We start from the raw sequence: 24,709 nt of genomic DNA, 5'->3' as shown, positions 1-24,709 counted from the left end.
AGCTAGACTTCCCAAAAGCTCCCTCACAGATCTAATACAGATCCTAAATACAGAAATATTTTGTCCTCAACTTTTACCCTGTTGTTTACTGCAGTGAAGAACCAGGGAAATCATTTGATGCATATGTGTGTAACAAAGGCAAAGTCAGAAAAATAGACCATAAACGACAATGTTGAATCAGTTCCAGAGTCTCAGCCAAGCCAGGACCTATCTCTTCCTCTCCACTGTCAGAAGAAAACTTCTGCAAATGCAAACTACAAGTTTTAAAGCTGGCCAAAAATAAAAAACATTTGCTTCTACAAAAAACTCTTGAGTCTGGTATTTTTGCAAGCTTTACTATCTCAACTTCAGAAAAAAAGCCAGAGCCCAGTTCCTTATCCACACCACAACACAAAACTCACCATTAACTGAGATACACTGAAATAAGAGTTTGCTGCAGAAGCATACTCACTTGTTCCAGCAATTCATATTAAAGTAGAATATAAAATGGGTATCTACATTGAATGTATGTACTTTCTCACAAAAATTCTCCAGTATTTTGAACACCATGATTCACTACGGTAAGGAAAAGACTAAGTGAATGAATTCATGCTTTCAAGCATGTTTTAAATCTGGTTTCTGAAACTTCCCCAATTCATTTTTCTTCTACTGTAGCCTGCAGTGAACCTACACCAACTTTGACAGAATCTTGTATTTTCAGAAGCATATTATAATTTAGCAGAATATAAACAAATTCTTAAAAACACAGACCTAAAAAAACCCCTACTGCTCTATCAAGAGTTGATGAAAAAGTCACCCTTTCTACCTGGAGAAACATCTCAACTAAATTTGTTATTTTTAGAAAATTAAACAGCTTTGGTGTTCTTAGAAGACTCATACACAACTCCAGCTTCATATTACTAACGCAAATGCATTTCATTTTGTGCACTCAACACTAAACACAGCCAGGACAAACCACATCACTTAAGAGAAAATGGCTGATAAGCACAGTCTTCAGTAAATTTGTTCCCACTGCCATCTTGATAAAAACGCATTCATATTTCTAAAGAAGGTGAAGATTATCAGCATCTGCAGTTCTAGATGGTTCCTCTGCCTCCTCCTTCACATTGTACAACTGTTTCAAAAGCTTCCCAACTCATACTAAAGTATCCATAAAAGCAATTTCATTTTCCAAAACACCAAGCCTCTAAGCGTTGTTAAGCACTTTCCAAATTTAGCATTTAAATTACTAACTCTAAAGCTCCATTGTATTTAAATAGAATGACTTTCTACATGTGCAAATATAAAGAGGCCTGACTCCTCCAGTCCTTTCTGAAGCTTGGATTTGATAAAGCAGAACTTACTTCTGTTAGAATTGATTCAATTGAATAGAATTGAATTCAAGCTGCAACTCTACCCCAGCATAACTCACCCAATGCCTGTTCTTTGGCTTTGTTTTTTTAGTTCTTTCTGAAAAAGAGTTAGTTGCTCACTCTTTGTACTGGATTCTGATGAATCCACAATTTTAAAGTTAACTCCATTTATTTGCAAGCTGCCATAACTATACTTGGCTTCAAGGGAAATGTAAAGGAAGAATTAGTTTTCTTAAAGCACATGCACTCATATTTGGAAAGTTCAAATCATTAGTTCTGCCTTAACTAAGATTTCCTCTTTGAATTCAAGATGTCAAAATGAAGAAAGTCATAATCAAAATAGCTAAATGCATATTGTCCAAATTTTGACAATCTAAGGTCGATCTATTTGAGGGTTTAAAAATAGAATCCAAATACAATCAGTACAAATCTAAAGCAGGATAGATTTTTAAGCAACACATTTAAAGAAACATACAGAGGAAATCTCGCACAAAACACTATGCATAAGACAACTGCAGTAGTTATCTACTAAAAAATCATCTAATAAAGCTTGAATTTAACTTTTGTGCAAGGATACTGAAAGAAAACAAAACGTAAAGATAGAAAAAGTGTCACAGGTCAGACACTCGATCATACATTAAAGGACTGTGATGCAGTAAAGCTGCAGCAACACAGACAAGGGGAACTTCTTTCAACAGATAAAAACTAAGGCTGATTATTCCTGTTATTCAGGTCATATACTGAAGAGTTAGATGCTAGATTTGCTAGATTATTAAAAATTTTTAATAAGTCATGAAACATTCAAGATAGAAGTCAAAAAGTCATTAAGGCAGCTGACATGACTACATACCAGAATAAATCAGAATCACACGGAATACACTAATTCAGCATCTGTCCTACTAAACTGAGAATTAAGGCATGTCAAACTGCCTACGGAAAACTTTCAGCCTGCACTTTTACTGCACCTTCTTTCAAGGCCAGAAGACAACGAGTATCTGTTACTCAAACAAGTAATGCTAGGCACACAACTGGGCAAAGTCAGGCAACATCTGCTGACATCTGTAGTTTACAAATTTGCGAAAGCAGCATGCATGGACTGCCACAGCATCCTCCTTTTTCTGTCGTGACTTCCCCAAATCTTTTTCTTCAACACTAACTTACCAGAAATGAAAGCCTTCTAGTTTGGTCAGCTACAGATGACCCTGCTTAAGACACTATCAAAACCAAAATAAGGCATTTGTGTATGCGATGGGGAAGGACAATAACAGAATCTTCTGAAACTTAAGAAAGGAGCTTTTCATTAGAGTAATCTTCTGACCAATCTAAGTAATTCCTTAGGCAAAAATGTTGGCTTTCAACTCTTCGCCTAAATATTTTGGGTTCTGTCATGTTACTAGTTTCCAACAAACTCCTGCAAAATAGTATGCTAAAGTCTGCCAAACTGATGTATATCGTTAATTACTAACAGCTGGGTGGGTTTTAGTGAAACATAAAATGATGTAGCATTTTATTAAAATACTAAATAAAAAAAAAGATATAGTACTATCCATGCATGAGTTCAAAGTGAGGGTTCAAACTTTTATTTGGATTCTCTTGCTCTGAAATTAAACTTTAAGGTTTTAACATAAATTAACAGCTAAAGCCTATGAAATGCTATAGAGTTGCTGCTCATCTCTGATCTTGAATCATACCTCACTTGGGCGAGGAAGGAAACACAGGTATATGTAGGCATATATATACCTGATGTCTGTAGAACATCTGTGGCTGAAGTCACACTCTTTACCGTGTGAACTTAGGACGCAAGTTGAAGCATCAATATCTTCTCTTGTAATAAATCAAACATTAAGAGTGTTGGAAATACAGTGCAAGGTTTCACTGCACTAGCTCAAGAAAGAAGAAATTCTCTTCTTCACAACAGGAAATATTTTCACTCAGAGAAAATCAATACCACCAACATACTATGAAGCATCTCCCTGCGATGCCAACAAGAAACCTCTCACTCATCAGATGTGCTTCAGACTATTAAAGGATGAGGAAGCAGCAAATTAAATCGGGGGTTACTAAGCACCCACTGCCACTTGGTAGCTGTCCTAGTTGACACACTCACTTGTGATCACTCTGCTTGCCTTACAGCTTTAAGCCATAGAGTCAAAATTAACATCACATAAGAAGCCTACTCCATACCCACTCCTCCTTACCATGAGGATTTGCATCACTGTAGCAGACTCTCAGAAATGTGACCATTTTAAGCATGGGAGAAGCAAGGTTTGCACAAACACTTTCCAGACCATTAGGAACTATGTTGCAAACGTAACAAGCAAAATGAAAAATCAGACTCCAGGAAGTGTTTGAAATACAGTCAGGAAAAGCGTGCGCATAAAACAAGCCAAGACCTGGCATCTTACTAATGCACTGTTTGTGGGAATACTTCCCTGAACAGGTTCATTTTATGCTGGCCACTGAAGGTGGCCATGCTGGTAAGCAGAAGCAGAAGGCCAACCTTACCCATTGAATTACCTGCTACATTAAGCTTACAGGCAACAGGATACAGAATCCATGACTAGGGTGACTGAATCTTAAGTCCACTAAGTGTCAGAAGATAAAACTCTGCAACTGGAAACAAGGTTGTCCTATGTAGACTGGACTGAAACCAAAGAACTTCAGTCTAATAGTTGTATCCTGAAAAACCAAAGACAGTGTTATGTCAAAAATTTCAAATACTATCTTAATATTAGGATACAGGACCAAGCTGTATCTGTTCAACCACTGCAGACAGAAATGGGAAACACTTTTGAACAAGGAATCTCATCTACCACCTAAGAATACCCAGACTAAGAATAAGACAGTCAATCACCTGCACAAAATCAAAAGCAAACTTTAATTTAATAGCACAGTTCTCAATATGTATACCCTGACTGCTCACTCATAGCAGTGGAAGTATTCACGTAGTTAAACTGAAACAGTTCAATGTATTTACTCAAAATTATAGATCATTTTAGTTGCTGTAAAGCATACAGTAACGCAACAAATCCTTATCAAAGGTTGCCATGGTAAGAGCTAGCTACACTAACAGCTTCCTCATGACAGCCAGCTTTCCCCTCCTCAGTTATAAAAACATGTGTTCTATTTGCACATGGAAAGGGAGTAACAGTGCAAGACCCATATTGTGTCATTTCCCATTTCCTTCAAGGTATCAAAACGTAGACCTTATCACAACAAGACTTGGAAACACGGTGAAGCAGACACTGGCACTTCAGGAGAAACTTTTTTTTTTTTTTTCTCTACAGTGAGTTTAAGTGGAAAAAAAAACAAAGTCTTACTTTATTATTTTTTTTTATACTGCAGGCAAAACTGGGGAAAGCTTGGACGAACTGACTGACTCCTATAGTCCTATAGTCAAAGGCCAAAAAAAGAAAAAAATCTTGGCTAACTATTGCAACTGCAATGAAGACTTCAACCGTATTTATGCTTACCCACTGATTACTTGTGGTTTCACAGAAAATAAATAGTTTTAAAAGTTTCTTTAAGGCAAGATCCATAGGCCAGCTTTGTTCTTTCACCAAAATCATCAATCTGTGAGTCATCACTTTGTCTAGATAAGGGGGTGTTTGGAAATCCAGAAGCAGTTGTATCTTTTCCACCAAACACTTACTGGACACATTCCAGGAAAAATAGCTTGTTCTGCTCAGGTGTGAGCTCCCATAAAGCAAGCTACGTTCCACCCACAAAGAGGAGACAAAGTGCAGTGGGTCCCACTACTACAGCCAGAGGGGATCTTTTGCACGGATGATTGTGTGTCACTGATTTGAAGATTCAGCTATTGCCAGAAAATAAAAAAAAAAAAAAAGAAATCCACTCCTTGTCCTTCCATCTACTATGGGATCTGCTCCAAGCCAGTTTACCTACCCACCAGTTGCGTGACTCGGGAATGTGTAGGCAGCTTGGCTCAAAGATCAGAGGCACATTTGATGCCAGTTTTGTATAAACTGTAACATAAAAACTTTAATTTATTCATCAGTCTTTCTTTTACATGGAAATTGTTTCCCAATAAGCAGAAACAAGCAAAATGACTATTTTCAAGATGTTATAGCTCCTCAGGTATAGCTATTCATAGATAAAAGGGCCCTAGATACATGAAAGGTGGAAAAAAAAAAAAAAAAAAAAAAAAAAACACACTCCTACATTCCCGCTTTTGACAACTTTCACTGCTGTGTTTTTGAATTAAGGTTTTAAAAATCAGAAACAGAGACTCCTCATTTTTGGCATTTCAAAAAACATCATGCACCAAAATGCTACTGGCATAGCAAGGCAGAAGAAGCCTAGCAATCTAACTAAATCTACATTTATATTGCACAGTAACATGTGGACATTCTGCTAGACTGCAAAGGTCTTGGTCTTGCCTTAATTCAAACTTCACCACCCGAGATCTTGCACTTTCCTTTCCCCCAAGCTCTATAGGGGACACCTTTCCCAAACGTTCCTGTTTCAGACACCCTGAGAAATGTCTCTCAGCTTGTTTGCCTTGCCAGGGCTCCACATGTACTTCTGTTTCCCTCTTCCAAAAATCTGTGTTCTCTAAGGTTTCACTCCCTTTTCTCCAGCTCCTTTCTTCCACTTCTGCTCAGGGTTGTTGCTTCTTATCACCATCTTTCTCCAACTTTTATTATCTTGTAGATCTGCAGCTTACTCCTCGCTCACTCAGTCCCCTACAAATTGACAGATCCACAAGAAGCAGCCACTCATTCACAGAGAACACCAAATAGTTGGCAAGGGTTTCACTAGAGGTTTAGCCACAAGACCAAAAACCTATGTTTTTGTTTGGGTCCCAATTATATAACTATTATTTAAGAATACACGTGTATTGTTAAGGAAAGCTGTATTACTTGCACATAGTGCTAAGCTAATGCAAAAGTCGATGAGCAGCTGTTCACCGTCGCAAACACCAACTGCAGCTATTAATCTTTCCTAGACTGGTGTGGACCCCAGTTGCCTGGGGAGTAACAACTCCTCCAAGCCTAGGTTATTTGTCCATTCAAGAAAGTCGGATACCCATTTTGATGAAGTTCTTATAGAACTCGGCATGCATGATAAAAGTTGCCCAATTTTCTGGTAGCTCCCCTTTCTAGCTCCTCAGCAGTCCAAGCTGTGTGCTGAAAGGAACCTAGAAGCACAAGCAATTCTCTTCCCTGTAGTCTTGGTCTGCAGGGGCTACAAGGGGCCTGCCCAGGCATCAGACTTCTCCAGTTCACAGCAAACTTTAAAATATAGGAATTGCTACCTGATTTCAAAATACTGAAGCCATTACCGTTCTCTACTTAGCTTCACTGTGAATCTTTACTAAAAATCTATCTGTAAAATACTGCCACACATGCAATGGAACAAGCCAGAACAAGCAAGAAGCAGAGCATACAAATCTTCTGCTGAGGTTCCAGCAGGAAGAACGTGCTTCAGCATGTTTACTTAGACAACACCATTTACCACTGCTCTTGAACATGTAGAAGCTTAACCACAAGCTGGAAGAACAGAATGAAGATACAGGTATGAAGGTATTCCTCTTACAACATGCATGCATGAGTGTTCTAGAGACTAACTCTACAGGTATGAAGATATTCCTCTTACAACATGCATGCATGAGTGTTCTAGAGACTAACTCTATAGTTAAATTATCACTGCCACTGATATGATTTCAAGATCAATAATAGTTATACACTAACAAATTAGTTAAAATAGAATGTGAACAATTTCACTAGTTTAAGACACTTAGTTACAGAAAATAGACATGAGATTTGGAAAAAGACAGCGCAGACTCACATTTTTCTGAGAAATGCCAGTTTCACAAAAGGTGTTTATATTGGTAGCAAATTTGCATTATATACAGCATTCTAAGAGCAAGGGTCAAGAAAGATTACTTACATTGGGGTACAGAAAGCAAACACCTGAAAGAGAAGGTGTCATCAGGATCTGTTCCACGAAGTTCCGGTAGGACAACTCTCAGCCTAAAGCTTCCAGCTTCCCCCCTCCTCTTCCCCTCCCTCTGTCCCCCAAAAGAGGAGTCCAGGTTTCCGCTGCAGAACAGAAACAAACTCTGTAGGGTGATTAAGGATGGCACTGTGAGATCTCCAATCTCTTTATCAGATCTTAAAAACAAATAAATAAAGCACACACAACAACAACCCACCACTTGATTCAAGAGGTTCTTCCTGGTGGAAATTATGCGCAATCAAAGAATCAAGGTAACACCACTCCTGAAAACAGCAATAAGGATACCAGAAAACAGTTCACGTTTGCTAATTCTACTGCTATGCAGCTTTCTAACCTTTTACCCCATGCTTCTCAATTCCATGGGGAATCACTAAGATGCCCAAATCAAACAATCTGCCTTTGAGGTCCCTACTAGGGGAAAAGTCATTCTTCCTTTTTCTGTTAAAATCAAGTCATTGACCAGCAACAATAAAGCTGAAATTAGCGACTACAATTTTGAATGGAGCCAAAGAAGTCTTTTAGCTTCTGAAAAGAAAGTCAAAGCTATAAATAGTAGGGGAGAAAGAGGAAAGAGCTTCCTTACTGCCTGATGATCCTCTCCTATCTAACCTACTGACCCCCTCATCACTCCATAGAGCTCTGCTAGGGTTGCAGACAACTGACCTGCGGCAGAAGCTGGAGGCAACACAGATATCAGGGCTCCAAGCCAGCAATTGGAGTTGCCCTGTTTCACTCGAACTAAACACTTCTCCAGCGTCTCCTTACTCAGTCTGAGAATACTGATGTATGTCAATTTACAGTACTTAGTACAGCCGTACATGTAATCATTTTCCAACTTTGCACAGATGTAAATGGTTGATTAATTTGAAATATTTTGTCACTTAGTTCTGAGGAGATTAACTGCCTTCTTTTCAGAAAAGAGGTGCCTGAGTGTCAGTTTACATGTCAATTTGCAGTGAGAAATCTAAAACACTTCAGCCATCCAACCTTTTCTATATCGCCTTGGCACACTGCACCTTTAAAATGACAACACTCAAGAAAGTCTGCATTGTAGTCTGTCAGAGATAAGGCTGGCCTTCTTCTACACAAGGCAAAACGGGTAAGGAAGAGAGATCCTGTTGTTCTCCTCCCTCTTCCCAGGACACTTGTTTAAAGCACACAGGGAACACTGAATGTCTTGAAGACTTGAGAACATATCTACACTGCAACCCTGCTCTTCTTTCCCAGAGTCTATGGGAGCAGTGACAAACACAAAGCTGAAACTCTCAGAGCTGAAACTCTGAGCAAGTTCTTGTGAAAGGGTCAAACCTGGACTCACACTTAATTTTAGGGAAAAGTTTAGAGAAGGTGTGAACAACGCCGTGTAGAGCTTAAGATGCCAGCACAGGAGCTCCCAGCTCTAACCTTGAATATTAACAGGCAGCACTACATTTTCTTTAAAAGGGATCTTGCTGAAAGTCAGAAGGCACAACAGTAGGGTGGGCAGAGGGCATTATGTTCACAGCACATAGGAACTAACGGTCATGATGGGAAATCTAATGGAAACCTCACTATCCCTGCTTCCTCCCCTGGCTGGGGCATCTGTTCTACCTGCAGTGCTCTGGAAACTACCTTATTGGAACTGCTTTTGACTATGTGGAGAACTTACAATCAAAATCACAGTAATTAACATATATTCTGGATTTACAGAAGAGCTCATTCTCCAGAGCGACACAAAGACAATAACTGTCTTTAAAAGAAAACTTATTCAGGAGAAACTGTGCCCAGCCTCACTTCGTTTAGAAGTCAGCTGCTGCCATCTGCATTGCAACGCTGAGCTTTCTGACAGCCATCTCATTTCCGCTCCCTTGGGGGTTTGAATTTTACACAAACATTATGTGAATAATCCAATGAAATTAATAAGAAATTTATTGCTTATTATATATTGTTAATATGACACATTCTTTCCAGATATTTCATTTCCTTTTAGAAAGCAGTAGCACTGCTTCAATCAGTTTCCATACTAATGAAACTGAAAAACTTTCTTACATTCAAACAAGCCTTTAGTCATAAAGTAACCTGTGGAGATAATTTAAAAAACAAACAAAACAAAACAAACAAACAAAAGAAACAAACAAAAACAAACAAACAAAAAAAAACACACTCCAAACCTTTCAGGTATTTTACGGAAACATTTAAGGTATCTATTACATATCTGCTGATAAAGCTGAAACTTATAACACAAGAAAAATAAATGGAAAGAAATGTTAGTACTATTGGACTGTCTCTGACTACACATGAATATTGTAAGAACATATGTCATAATTCAAATCAATTAAAATATTGTCTTAACCATGACAATAAACAAATACTTGTCTGTTAGATTGTGTAAGTTTTACATGGTCAGTAAATTCTACACTAAACAGAGGTCAACACAAGTTTCACCATACACTTCACATGCAGCATTTTGTATATCCTTTCAAATACAGGGTAGGTAAATATTACCTGCAGGTAATGGGGAGACTATTGTCATGACCTTTAATGTTTCCCTTTTAAAGAAAACTAAATTATTAAAATAACTTTTTACAAGCATTTATTGGTAGTAGAACAGGCGAAAACATTGACAACTTCTTCAAAAAATAAATCTGTTTCTCCAACTAGGATCTTTGTAAATTGGATCACCCTAATACTATAAATATTTATATCAAGCCCTTTCAGTATCAGGGAGAAATGCTCCTGAACATACAAGCATGATGGTCACAGGACAAAAAAGACGCTCAGGGTAGTAATACTGTATTTGACGGAAATAAGAAGGGAAAAGAAATGCATACCAGTGAGTTAAAATATGAAATTTTAATTGCCTACCCTTGAGAGTTAACTAACAATTCAGAGAGAGACCTGCTCATTGTTGCTGACAGTCGAGCAAAGACTCATTTCAGTTTGCTCAAAAGTAAGATGACAGGATGTGTAGGAAAGCATAGAAGAGACCTCAGAAAAAGTGTCATTAGATGTCAGTGTGGTCTAGGGCACACAGTCCTTTTTCCCTGGGATTCTGTCTCCGTGGCCCAGTCTGGCCACTGACTTCCACGGTGACACTGGATGAGTTGGTTAGAGGGAGTTAAATACATACCAGCAATAAATAGTGTAAAATCTATGAATGAGAAACGCTAAATTAAAACAGAGGTCACCTGGCGAACCTAGGCTGTATACTAGCCGCCATTCCATTACAAAACACTACATCTAACACTAAAGTAACATTCCAGAAGGCTGTTGTTTATGCTTATGATCCCAGGCAGCCATGGGTCAAGACAACCTCTATCATGATACGTTCTAGGAAAAACAGGATGAAAGTGTCAGAGATTGGGATTAGACCCATGTCCATTTAACCTGAGACGCATCAAGCCGTACTTTTGGAAACCTTCTGTCAAACTCCTCCTGATCAATCAGCAAAAAGGTTTAACAGGAAAAGTTTTCACTCAACTTGGTCTGCTGGGAACTTTAATAAATTTAATGTATTTCCAGCTTTAACACCATGAGAAAAGCATTTAATCAGATAATAGAATATGCATGTTTCCCAATTTCAAATGATTCTTTAGTATCAAGTAAAAAGAGATGCTGTTTCTTCAAAACATTCTTCTCTCAAGACCATGAATACAGAATTTAAAACAAACAAAAACCACACTATATTCCAGAAAAAGAAATTAAAAAGAAAAAAAAAAATCAAGAAGATTCCCTAAGAGGCAAGATTCCTAAGATTCTCGGCCAGAGTGCCAGGAAGCAGGAAGTGCTCAGCCTCCCAGGAAAGATAACCATGGAGGAAAGAGGCACCAGCAACTCGCCACTTCACAGCACTCACTTAACAAAACCTCTTAAAAGGCTTCTGTCCGCTTTGCCTCAGCCTAAAGAGCAAACTGTAATTCTACAGTTTTAAGTGAGAGCAGAGCAGATAAAAAATGAAAGAAGATGACCCCTGGATTTTCACAAAGAATTTTCTGCGAACACCAAAATTAACATTAGAAACTCCAGAACTCAAAACAGATCATTTCTCTATTGCCACTGCTGCTAAAAAACAGCTTTAAAAGTTTGTTTAAAGAACAATTATGTGGCAGCTTCTAATTCCTATTTTAAACAAGCTTAGGCCAAGTTTCACCAGTACTTTAAGCCAGCAAGAGGTAACAGAAACGTTTCCACAGCCACTCGAGCCCATCACTCGGTCCCATTTGGCCTCATGCACCAGCATCTGTGTAGTTACCTTTACTCCAGCTTTACACAGTAACAAATGTATCAGCGCACCAAAAGATCCACCCTATAGAAGGAAAAACAGATCTTAAAAAGCATCTCAGACTACATGCTTGAGTTTTGCGCAAGACATAGGCCTACCACAGTATCTTAGTGAATAGCACCTAGGCTGCTCTCGGTGACAGCGAAGACTGAACCTTTAGTATCACTAAATGCAACGAGACAGAAAGCTCCAGATTAGTTAGTTACAATCTATTTACTTTGCATAGGAACAAAGAAACTGCCATACCAGATCAAGCCATTTAAGCAGAACCCTTCCACTTGCAATAACTGAAAGTGATAAAAATCAGACATTGCAGAGGGTGACCCTCTTCCAAAAATACTTTCAGGCCACAGTGTTTAGAAAAATCCATAGGAAAGGTAGGAGGTAAAATTCATCCTACAACAGGGCTCAGCTTAAACTGGAAGGAGAAAAATTATGGACTTATTTAAGGGGAGAAAAAAAATCCAGTATTATGGACTTGGTTAAATCATACAGTTTTATATCTTACCTTGGATATATTTAGCTAAGGTGAATAGCTAGTAAATTAGCTATATTTTGACTACATGAATACAGACAGACATGCCAAGAACATGACCATTTCAGGGAAGAAAGAGGGTCACACCTCCAGCAAGCTCTGCTTTAACTATTCTTCCTCTCTATTCTTCCTCTTGTGAAGTTTCCACAAACTGATACATGGATCCCAAACCAACAAGCTTTTACAAGTATTCTTGTATAATAAGTTGAACCTTCAATCATCTAATGCATTTGTGATGTCTCTACTAGTCTTTGATTCAATCAGCAACTGCAGAAAACACAGATCTGTCTACAAAGGGGTTCTTACTTCTGAACTATATAGCAAGTCTACAGCAAGATCTTCAAATGTATATTCACACAAATCACATAGTACAGGGTCAATGTATGCAGAAACGAAGAACCACAGCATTTCCTGCTTTTTGTTTTTATAGAAATGAGGTTATTGGCACTATTACAAATCTAGTACTCAGGACTGCAAGTTAGTCCTAGTCACCTACACTCATTTCAGACATAAAAACAAGTCTGTTAGATGCTTTGAACATTTTAGAAGGACTACATAAAAGTAGATGTATTTTGCCCTTAGATTTCTCCTAAATCAACAACTATAACATAACATACAAAAAATAATTCTGTAGTTATCACTGAATTGTTATGAACTTCTATATAATCCAGATCAACATGATGTAGGGAGGAGACATGGAATTAAGCATCTGAAATGCTTTCTGTTGAAGTTGTACTTTGCTATTAAATTAACTCTTCTTTCATTGATAAGAAAAGATCACTATTAACAGTCACAGCTTTTACTGAAAACATTTCATCTATCATTGTGACAAGCAAAATGCTTGAGACATTACAGAAAAGTTTACATTTACATTATTTATTACTTAACACAGAGTCACTTTAACTGTTCAGCTTCATTCCAAGGTTCATAGATGTCTTCCACCATAGACAGAATCTAAGAATATAATTAAAAAAAGAAGACTAAAAGACTAGTACCAAGAGACCGACAGGGGGACTTTGGAGCAAGCACAGAACGTTTTAAGCATTCATAGATACTTATGGGAAAGTATAACTAGCATATATCAAAGCAAAACAGAAAATCTTCCTATAATACATTTGATTATGACCTTCAGTCTGTCAACTGAAGGTCAAACAACAACTATCTGGACAATAACTGCAAAGACTAATTTATCTACTGCATAATATACTGTGACTGCTGCTCACATATACATTAACCTTCTTCCTTTGGCTAGATCAAGTTAATTAATATTAAATAAGGGCACTAAGATGTTTTAAACTCTTGATAGGGTCTGACAAAGGAGGACTCTGGTTTAACACCTGTTCACTGGTAGTAGAGCACACAGAATTACTGAGACTCTACAATACTTATATAATGTTTCTGAAAAAGCACTATTAATGCTGTCATGTATTTTCAACTGCACTCATGACAAAAGCTAAATTCAAAATAGCTCACCTTACTGAAGTATTAGAGAGGAAAAAAAAAAGACATTTTCTGTGAATTACTACAATCCTACTTAAATGTAGCATTCTTATGGTGGGGAAAGGAGGAACGGGTTTAATTCATACGCATACTCAAACACTGACTTGTCCAGATGTAGGTATTGGAAATAAGCAAAACTGCCTATGTGAAAGAAAAAAAAATTCCTCAGCTGCTCTGTCATAACTGCTGTGCACCTGACTAGCAAGGACGGAGTCAATATCAATGCGACATATACTGACGTTCCTCTAATATCCAGTCCAACTCCTACTGCATACTGGCACAAAAATATTTAAGTGTATGTTTTTGACACTGTTTATTTTCATTGAAAGTCATACAATTGATTATAACTGTATTATGAGATACAGTATTATGAGATACCACACATTTTCTGAACTTGATAGAGAAAAGGTGCTAAAAGCCACAAAATAGAAGTCAGTCACTAAAACTCAAACTAAATTTCCACTGTCTCCTCAAAACAAGCTCTCCTACTAATCCTTCGTTAACTAAATCAGAATGTCCTATCTGTTAGGACCACACCATATCAAGCAGCTCTTAGTCCCGGAAATACACCAAAAATCCAACAAAAAATGCTTAAAATTCATATAAACAATACACAAATAGGCCTGGAAACCATCTATGAAATCTTATTACCATATTCCCAAGATAAGACAACCTTCAGAAAGATATCTGGGAGGTTTCAAGTGCCATAAGACATATCTAAAAAGGACAAGTCACCAGTTCAAACTAGGAACAGATTTCTTCGGAGATTTAAGCGATCAGCCAGACGCGCTTGCTCAGCGACACTAAAACAGCTCCTTTGATGTTCACGCTAGGTCCTCACACTGCACAGCTCGCCCCGTACGAGACCTTACCAAGACGCCACATGCAGTTACCAGCCGAACACCGCAGCTGCGGCCGCAGCAGCGCGTTGCTTCCCCGCACACCTCGCGGCGAGGGCCACCAAGGGCACGCGGGGGCCAGGCCGGGCTCTGCGGGCCCGCAGTCACCGCCGTACCACGACGGGCTCCCACTCGGGGCACTTGTGCGTGTGTCAGGGCACGAGCGGCGCTGCGCAGCCTCCACAAACTGGACTTGCCGCGTTACAGGAACGGAAGGCAAACAAGGACTACAAACACACAGGCAGCGGAAAGAAAACATACTCAGGGGAATTATCTCGAGTGAACAATTACAGAATTATTTTCTTCTCTCTCTCTAGAAGAAAAAGCGGTTTTCATGTCTGAAAACGTTTGCCCCTCGTTATCAACCACAGAACTCAGTTCTGCGCTACCACGTTGCTTCAAAACGCAACAAGACTTCGGAGAAGTCTAGGGTTTGTGGCTTTTTCACTAGTTCGTTTCGCCTGGAAGCCGCTGGGGAGGCTGAGGGGCGGCGAGCCCGCGGCTGGAGCCCAACCGGCCGCGCCGAGACCCGCGGGCCGCCGCATCCGCGCGGACACCTCCGAGGCTGCGGAGCGCGGCCGGACCCCCCTCCCCGCCTCGCGCTGACAGCTCCCGCCGCAGCCCCCCGCGCTCCGCTGCGCTGGGGGCTCCCGCCGCCTCCGCTCCGGTGCGCGCAGCCCCCGCGCGGGCGCAGCTGTCAGCGCCGCGGCTCCCATCCGGCGCTTCTCACCTCGCGGGCGGCGGTGGCGGCTCCATGCCGCTCTCCGCGGGCGGCTCGGCGCCGCGGCCGGGGGAGACGGCCGGGCTGGCGGGGCTGGAGCGCGGCGCGGGCGGGCAGTGCAGCAGCAGCAGTGGCGGCGGCGGCTCGAGGGGCTCCGGCGAGGCGGCGGCGCCGGGGAAGAGGGGCGCCTCGAGCAGCCGGTCCAACTCCACGCTCCGCACTTTGCGCAGCTGCTTCCGCCTCCAGTCGGAGCGCTGCTCCCGGGCGCCGCCGCCGCCCGCCTCCCGCAGCAGCGCCCCGCAGCCGCCGGGCGCGCTCCCCGCGCCGCCCTGCACGCTCCCGCCGGCGGCGGCCGCCTCCGCGCCGCCGCCCGACGATAATCCCGACGACGAGGCGCGACTCCCCGCCGCCGCCGCCATTTTCTGTGGCGGGTCACATCAGGCTCCCGGGCTGCCCACGGAGGGGGGAGCCACCGCGCTGCGCCGCCGGCGCTGCCTGCGCAAACGGCGTAAGCGGCGGCTCGGGCGCCCATTGGCGGTGGTGGCGCGGGGCGGAGCGGAGCGGAGCGGCCGCCCGTAGGTGCCGCGGGGCCCCGCCCCGCGCAGGTGTTGGCGGTTGGCGGGCGCCCCGCCCGCGCCGCAACGGTCGGGGCGGCCGCGGGAGACGCCGGCCGGGGGGGGGAACGTGGGTGCTCCCGCCCCCCGGCGCCTCTTCCCACGCGTGGCAGAGCAGCGGGCGCCCCGCGGGGGGTGAGCGAGGGCCGGAGTCCCGCGGCGGGGCGACCGGTGGCCACGGTGACCCCCGCATCCAACTCGCTGTTGGAGCCGAGGGGAGGCCCGCACCGACAGCGCCCGCGCGGCTCCCGGCCGCGGCACCAGCCCTACCTGCTCCCGCGCGCGGGTGCTTCACGCGGGCATTGCGGCGCGCACCCCGGGGCGCCTCGCCACGGGTCCTCGCTGGGCGGCTGCACCCATCTCCCGAAACCCTTCCTGGTCTGCAGCTACTCGGAAGCCTTGGCGTCCCGGGGTGCTGCCGTCTCCCTCCGTGCACACGTCCAGTGCGGATCGGAGCCGCCAGGTGTACCTGCCGCGCCGGCTGCCCTCCGGCAGACTGGGAGACGCAGGAGAGGCGGGAGCCAGCACGTGACCGGGCCCTCGGGGAGGTCCAAGCAAAGGCGCCCTGGCTCCGGGTTCCCACCCAACCACAGCTGGAGGATTTTGCCTTCACCCTCTGAGCTGTTGTGGAAGGGACTGTAAGGTTTTCTGAGAGCGCAAAGGGGTACGCTGCTGTCAGAAAGCTGCTTTCTTGCTACCATTCAACGGGTTTTGAATACATCTGTTTGAATAACTATTTGGTCTGTGTCTAGAAAACTAAATGTCACTGGGTGTATCAGGTCATTCCCACTTTGCTGTGTCTTTGGATATGTAAAAATCACTGTTCTGTTGTTGTTGTTGTTGGTTAGTTTAGATTTATTTCTCAGAGTTGCAGTCTCCCCCAAGAGTATATCAACTAACTAGTTTGTCACTGGTATTTAATGTGGCAGCATGCTGGGTTTGCTGCTGTGGTCTGAAGCCCCAGTAGCGTGAGAAGCATCCCCTAGCAGCAGTAGATTCCTTCTTGTCTTACATATTTTATCAGCTGCTGACCCAGATGTAGAGTATCTTTGCTGAAAGATGTGAAGAGCACATTAAGAAAGGGTTCTCTCCCTCTAGACTCGTGAGTGCAAAAGGCAGAGATGACTATCAAATGGTGCTCTATATAACTGCAGAGTGGTATTGGTATGCACAAGGCCTCAAGGTCACATGAAGTAAATCACTTAGATGATCTGTCAAGATGCCATGCTATCATTAGGAGGGTTTTCCAGTGAAGGATGCTGTGAGCTTCATTAGCTGTCATGTTGTAGGTACGGTACCTTGAGGATACACAAGTCACCTAAATATCCTCTTGTACACAGGCGTATACCTTTAAAGAGAAATTCATCCTGAATTTCATAAATACATTGATAGATATTTTTATTATTTAAAATTACAACTATATAATCTTAGAGACAGTTTTCTGGCAGATTTCCAAACTAGGCCTTAGTAGAGGGGCAGAGAGAAGTGTTTGTAGAAGTGAGAGGGTGCGAATGGGGGTAGAAGTGAGAAATGAGAGAGAATTGAGAGAGGGCATAAATCACATGCAGTTCTGAACCAGATGGTTGAAATTATCTCAAATTATTACCAGTTGCTAGCAGTGTAACCTGCATGTACACAGGAACCTTTAGTCTCTGGTAGGAAAAAAAGGTGCGTAATCCTGTCTTTCAAGATATTCTTCTCTACCCTAGCTCCAAGTTATGGAAAAATATCTATAAGCCTTTAAAATAGGACCTGGAACCTGGAAAACAGAAAGACTTCACTAGTTAGTCATCAAATAATCCATGGTATGCCTATAAGGGCTCTTTATCCCCTGATTAGTGGCTGAAATCCAGTTCTAATTAATTATATTCATCCTATTGTTTCACATTTCTTCACATTTCACAGTGGGTCTGACTGAGAAAAAAGCATAAAGCTTAGTGAAGCACTGAGAAAAAGGATATTGAATCACCTCTTGCACATATTCTTTCTTAGTATGTCAAGCTGCTGAGTTCCAATAGACTAATTTAAAATACATTTCAGGAGGGTAATATGAAACTTAGGGCCATTTTCAGTGGGCCTGTTTCCCCTAAGTCATAAGTAGAGGCACCCAGGGCTTGTTATGAAACAGAAGCCTTTAGCCTCAAATTAGCATCGTGCAACATTTGGAACATCAACTGCTGTAGACAAAGAAAGTTCTGTTTGGGAACACTCTCAAGTTTTTGCAAGCCAAGGAGTTTCCTTATTGCACAAAACCTGTAACAGTGTCATGAATAACCAACAGTTTTCAACATGCTGGAGATAGGAATCTGCCATGCCTCTGCATACACAAAGTAGGCATCATCATCCATAAACAGAATAAATATGAGGGATAACACAGTCCTTAGCTCTTGGTCTTGACTAAACATGCAAAAAGAGTTTTAATGTTGTACACAAACTAGATTCTTCTTCCTTACTTTTCTATATAGAAAGAGATATCCATACCCTGATCCTCGAATCGTTCTTTGCCTTATGAGAAAGGGAAAGCAAACGTGTTCCTAAGCCATCCTTCTTTTTTATTTGATTCTCTTTGTAAAGGAGAACTCAAGCAACGAAATGAGGACCTAGAGAATGAGATCCTTTTGGCCCCTGTTGCAAAGGACATGCAGAGGCTCTGCTGGCATTTCTGTTTCTTTAAAAATGCTTTTGCCTTTTAAAAAATGCTCTCAGCTCTTACTTCATAGCATGACATGAAGGTGGTATGCCTTTTAGAAGCGGTTCCACCTGAGAAACCAGGTTACTGTATAACTTCTCAAGAGAGAAAAAGCCAGGTAGGAGAGACTCTGTTACAGGGTGTCTCTGTATTTAGTTCAGATATTGACACAGACAAGGAATGTCTATCTAGCCTTGCTGTTTTTTAAGTAAGTATTTTTCTTGTTGCCTGTGCCTATTAATTTCAGCATTGATTTCCAAGGAAAATGAGTTTAAAGGTATCTTCCCGCACACAGAACTGAAATGCTGTTAAAAAATGTACTCTCCATCAACAAAACTTAAGATTACATCTTGACCCAGGTGTCAGACACATTATATAGGAAAATAGCTGCAAATAAAGCCTCTTTTCTTTTCCTGCCAAAGTACACAGTTCTCTGTTTCTCTAAGTATTGACAACATTGATATTCCTTCTAACAGCCCTGTACTGTCGTCACATTAGTCATATTTATTAATTTTCTTCCTGTAGCATCTAGTCATGAACTTTAAAATCTTTTGCTTTATGCACCATACAATCTAAAGTAAAGAGATTCTCAAAGGATTTGCAGTAGAAGTGTGAAAGACAGGCAAGAAGTGGAGCCATCAGCAAGCTCTTTCAGTCTATATGCAGCAGAAGACTATCTGCTCCCTGAGACTTTTTTTCTTCAGTTTGTACAACTTGCATTGATTACTAGAATGAGCTTATTTTGCGATCTCAGATAGTTTTTAGAATGCCACTAATTTGTGGATATTTTTCCTGGCTTTCCTACAGAGGATTTTTTTCTGACCTTTGATAAATCACTATGCTTTTGTGGTTCAATTTTCCTAAATGTAATGGGGCAACAAAAATATTTACCTACTACAGGCCCATTGGAAGACAGAGAGATTTAGTACTGTTAAGTTTCCAAGTGATTTTTTGCTCAAAGGAAGTATAGTAATGAAGTGGGCAAAACCCATTAAACTTACTCCTGTACATCCCTTGGGAAGAGCTACCAGAACTGTTGCAGCCATCAGCTCTTTTCCAGATATTCTTCTAGGCTATTAAATTGAGAGCATAGCTCCCATCCTGATCAGCAGTTACATCTATTGCAAGTACTGCTATCAGTGCCCTCTCAAGGGAAAGCAATGGCACCATTGCAGGCTCAGGAAACAAGGCAAAGCTTAGTTGTCCTTTACCTGCTGGTTCTCATGTCCCTGCTGGTCCTTATGTCTCTTTCAGTCCAAGTGCTTATTGTTCTGTCCAATAAGACAAAGGCAAAGGGAATAAGCACAGCCATGGACACACCGTGAAGGCGATTCTGCACTGGGAGCGATAGATTTCCAAATTACATGGGAATGGATGCCAGAGTTTTGCTAATTTTGGTCTCTAAGGGGAATATGGCAAACTACAGAAATGGACAGCATGAAGGGTCAGGAGGGAAGAAGGACCATTTCTGCCCTCATGCCAAAGAGGACCCCTGCTTCTCTTTTCCTCTGTCATCCTCCCCCTGTCAACAGCAGGATCATGCAACACCAACAATAAACTGCAGTTCCTAGAGGGTGATAGTGTGATGACAACATGAACACCCAACCACCAGCAAACACCAAAGTCCAGCCGAGGCTTTTTGGTGTGTCACAGTGTGGCGGTGGGCTGAGAACTCGCAGTCTGGTGTGATGGGTATATTCAGCACATACCACACAGGCTGTATGAGGAGCCTGGAGGAGGCTCCACACTGGAAGGACACAGTTTGACAACTCCGTCTCTGGACAATTGCCTCGCTAGATAATTACCAGACAGGCAAGGAACTGCCAAGTAGTCCACGGAGTACCCTGCTAGCTCTGTCCAGTGCCAGAGCATATCTGAATAATCATTTCTGGTGCAGTAATGGTGGCATCCTGCCTGACACTGCCTCTTTTTATTTCTGTTCATCCCAGCCTGCCTCTCTAGTAGTATTGTCCGTATGCTTTCATTCACAATGGCTAGCAATGGTGGCAGTGCTGTTCTTCCTAAATCCATCACGCATACTCTGCCAAGGCCCTCACAACTGTCAGAAAGAATAAGAAAATCCAGCAGCGACATTACTGCCTACCTCATCATGTAATCTCTTCATGCCAAGCCTGTCAATTTTCTGGCACCAGGGCAACAGCAAATCAAATAGTGTTTTTTTTTTTTTTTTAATTTTTGTAATCATGGCACAGAGTCCATAGACCTTTAGAATAGTTGTATAGACTTAAATTTTAGGGATTTGCTCATCCTTTATGTCCAAACAACAGATTTTTAATATACCCTCCTGTTTAGAAAAGATTACTTGATTTTTCTCCTCGGCTCTTAAACACCTTATGTCCTCCAGCAATTCTATGATGTCCAACACTGCTTTATTGCTTACATGCCATTGTCAGTCTATATGAGCAGTGTTTCCAGATCACAGTGTCTCAAACTACCATCTAAATAGAGTGACAGAGCCCTGGAACAGGCTGCCCAGAGAGGTTGTGGAGTCTCCTTCTCTGGAGATCTTCCAAACCTGCTTGGATGCCACCCTGTACCATGTGCTCTAGGTGTCCCTGCTAGAGCAGAGGGTTTGGACTAGATGATCTCTAGAGGTCCCTTCCAACCTCAGCCACACTGTGATTCTATGAAATTGAACATTCTCTAACTTCAAATATGACCTGGACATAGATAGTAATTATTTACCTATCCTAGGACAAATGTTTTCAATGTTGAAACTTCAATGGTTTTCTCTCCTGTGCATGCATAATTACACGTAAAAAGAGCCAGGGGCAATAAAAACTTTTCCCAGGCAATGTTTCTGGAATAACAAATACTGCACCAGAGAATTTTAAGAAAAGCAACTTCTCAGTCTTACTGGTTGGTTGATATTAAGCCAAATATCTTACCTTTACATGGCATAAGCAGCTATGTCCATTAGAAATACAAAAACAACAACAAAAATAATGTCTTTCCAAAACATAGCAGAGATCTGATTTACTAATAAAAAGACATTTCAAAAAATACACTATGTATTCCATGGTATGAAAATACTTGTGCACAACTCTTTTTCAAGAACTGTGCCACAGTGAAATTTATTGTGTATGGTGCTAACAGTGCAAGTCAGATCATTACTAAAGTAGGTATTGATACCTTCTCTTAAGTTTTGATAGAAAATCAACACAATTGAGCAGCAATTCTTAATTTCTCTTGCCCTAGGCACAAGATTTGCAGGTGACTTGAAATAAAGAGATATAAAAATAAAACATGAGCTGAAGGAGCTAAGTATTGCTGAAATCAGAATTAAAATTATCTTTTATTTTCCTGTTCCTTCAACTAGAATTTTCTGAGGTTTCCTGAAATTTCTTTAACTTCCCATCATTCCTACAAACTTTGGCAATATATATTCTTTCTTCCCTTTTTTGCCAAGCGCTCAGATTTATGCAGTTTTAGTTCAGCAAAAGCACAACTGCAGCTAAATTTTGCACTAAATAAAATGTACTCTGGCTCTCCAGGTCAGTTTAAACAGACAGGGTTTAAACTTCTTAAACCCTAAGAAAAAGTATTGAAACAGCCTCATCAACCTCAGGTTAATCCTTTATTCTCTTACCAATTAGATTTTGATAGGGTAGGTTGCTGTTCACTGAATCATTAGTTGTAGTAGATATCCCCCTCCTACCTAACAATGCTCTGTTCTTTTCCATACTTCACAGATCCTCCTGGAATTTCAACATTTGGCTTCTTTTTGTGAACCTGCAGAGTCACCACAATGATCAGATACATGCTTCTGTAGCATATACGCAGTAAATGTTGTACACTACTATATGAGAATCTAGATATCAAGTTTACCACAACTCATCTTTTCACCATCCTATGTTATCCAATGTTTGAAGAAAACTGCAAAGCATTTGAAAAGAATCACTTTAGAAAATTATGTAGGAAGAATGTGACCAACCGGCAATGACTGCAAGAATGGAGGAAAAAATTCTGTTTTATAAACCCAGCACTTCCCCTAATATGAGTGGTGCAAAGAAAAACACTTACCTTTTCACATCTGAATTAAACAGCATTGTTTTTCTACCTCATGTGAGCCTGTGTATTAATTAAGGATAACTAATTTAATTACGATTAATTAGAATTAATTTAATAAGGATAAAGATTTTTGTAAATTATTATTTTATTTCTTAAAATTGTCTTTTTTTTCTTAGGTCTTAATTCTAAAAGACTTTCTAATATCAGCATATTAGAAAGATATGTAGCATAAGTTCATGTCACCTTCCTTCTCCCCACTGTTTCTTAAAGTGCTGAAAGAAGAGAAGACAAATGCCAATGCATTTTGATGATGTCATGAAAGCAAAAGTTGTAACTATGAGAAGAAAATGTTTCTGTCTTTCCCTCCACAACAAAGCATGAGATAAAACAAAAAACCTACTGTTTGGAATAATAATGATTCATATATGTAAATTAAAGTAGCTTTATAAACCTGTGAATAAATTTGCCTGAAACCTTAACCAAAAGTAGATCTGATGTCAGATGCATATTACAGAACTGTGTGAGTGTGCCCCTAGCCTGTGCTGGCACATGGAAAGGCATTCCAACAATCTTATTTTAGTAATTGTACCACACCAAAGACAACAAAAGCTTTCCTGAGATTGAAGTGTATGATGCTTTCAGAGCGGGTTCGTTGTGAGTATTCAGAAGGTTGTAGGTCTGAATTCCTCCAATGTCTTGCATTCTAGTCTTGCTACAGAAGATGGGAAAGTGTGAATAAAATTTTGCTAATATGCTGAAGCTTACTATGTGATTTATTGATTTTATTTTTTGGCATTCTTTGGTCTAGAAGAGGATACATGAAGACTCTAAAATTATAAAGAAGAGTCAAAATTTGCCCACATCTGTTTACCCTCCAGCCTCAGCTAGTTTTGCAGAGTGCCACTCACTGTCCCAGTGGCTCAGCTCCACTGCCCAGAAAGGGATGCTCTTACTTTCCTGGTAAGGCCTTTGGACCCAGTGAAGGCAATACCCACCTAGTGCCCAACTTTAGGAGTTCTGGATTTTGTGGCTATGTGAAGTCCAAGCTCAGAAGAAACTTCGCAAAAATGGAAGGTATTTTTCCATATGATGTAGAAAAAAATCAAAATAGTGTGTGTCATTCCATGTGTTTAATGATAGGTGTGTGACATATTTTATTAATACTGATATAGAGAGCTACTTAGGCAATATCACAAAACATGCATTGCACAGGAAGAGGGTTAAGGTTGTTTAACAAATTCAAGATGCCATTTTCTGATTTTCCAGACCTGCTTATACAGCACCCATGCTGAAAGCACACCAAGCTAAATAGCTTGCTTTAACATTACACAGAAAACTCCTGGTCTAAGCTGGAAATGAGATCAGATCAGACCATCTGCTCAGGTCACCAGGCAGTTAGATCTCCTTGCAGGGAGAGGAAGGAGTTACTGGGCTTCCATGCCATGACTTGGGCTGCCTCTCTGCTTCAGCAGCGAGTGTTTTGAGACAGAGATCTAGTGCTTTGTTCAGTGCTTCATAGTCAAAATTGCAGTAACATAGCAGGTTGACTAGATATCGTTTCTCCTTCAAGGACTGCGATGGTCTTGCTGAAATCCTTAGAGGCTTATCTAAAACAGAATATGTTTAACTCTCCTTACTGCAAATGCATGTGCTTCCCTCCAAAATTTATAGAGTGTCTTTCAGGATTAAACTGATTCTTCGAGATCATCAGATGACCTAGAATGACCTAGTATGCTTACTTACTGTTCTTGCCGTAGTCATAAAATCACATCAATATTTTTAAGCTCTAATAATTTTTAGAGAGCATGAATTATGTAATGGCTTTAGTCACCAAATGTCGTAGTAAACAGCATAACTTTTTTACATTTCAAGAACAAGCACCAAAATTACAACTGCAGTTCCAATACGCAGTGAAAAACGTATGTAGCTCAGTTTTCTCTGGGTCCAGGTAGTAGTAACTGTGACAAAAGGGCTAGGAAGTCTGACGAAAAAAGAGGCTGCGGTGGTCACGCCTTCCTCTTTGCCGGCACCGGACTCAGCAAAAAGCAAACAGAGCTGGCCAAGAATGAGTTGATTCAGCATGCTCTGCTGAAAAGGCTCTTAAGCTGTTCCAGACAAAACTAT

General features: G+C 41.2%; 1 protein-coding gene across 1 annotated transcript in view; it reads right to left on the bottom strand.

Moving 5' to 3' along the window:
* MAP3K1 (mitogen-activated protein kinase kinase kinase 1) overlaps nucleotides 1–15,693 on the bottom strand; it is a 48,820-nt gene extending 33,127 nt beyond the window's left edge. Inside the window, exon 1 of the mRNA XM_088520617.1 lies at nucleotides 15,260–15,693. Coding sequence (XP_088376743.1) covers nucleotides 15,260–15,669 — 410 coding nt within the window. The 5' untranslated portion in view covers nucleotides 15,670–15,693. The remainder of the gene's footprint in view (nucleotides 1–15,259) is intronic.
* Between the last annotated feature and the right edge of the window lie 9,016 nt (nucleotides 15,694–24,709).

This window comes from Tinamus guttatus, unplaced genomic scaffold (assembly GCF_059628265.1).
Source record: "Tinamus guttatus ecotype Peru unplaced genomic scaffold, ASM5962826v1 Tinamus_guttatus_pri_ptg000094l, whole genome shotgun sequence".
NCBI lineage: Eukaryota > Metazoa > Chordata > Aves > Tinamiformes > Tinamidae > Tinamus > Tinamus guttatus.
This window is presented reverse-complemented; position numbering and strand designations above follow the sequence as displayed.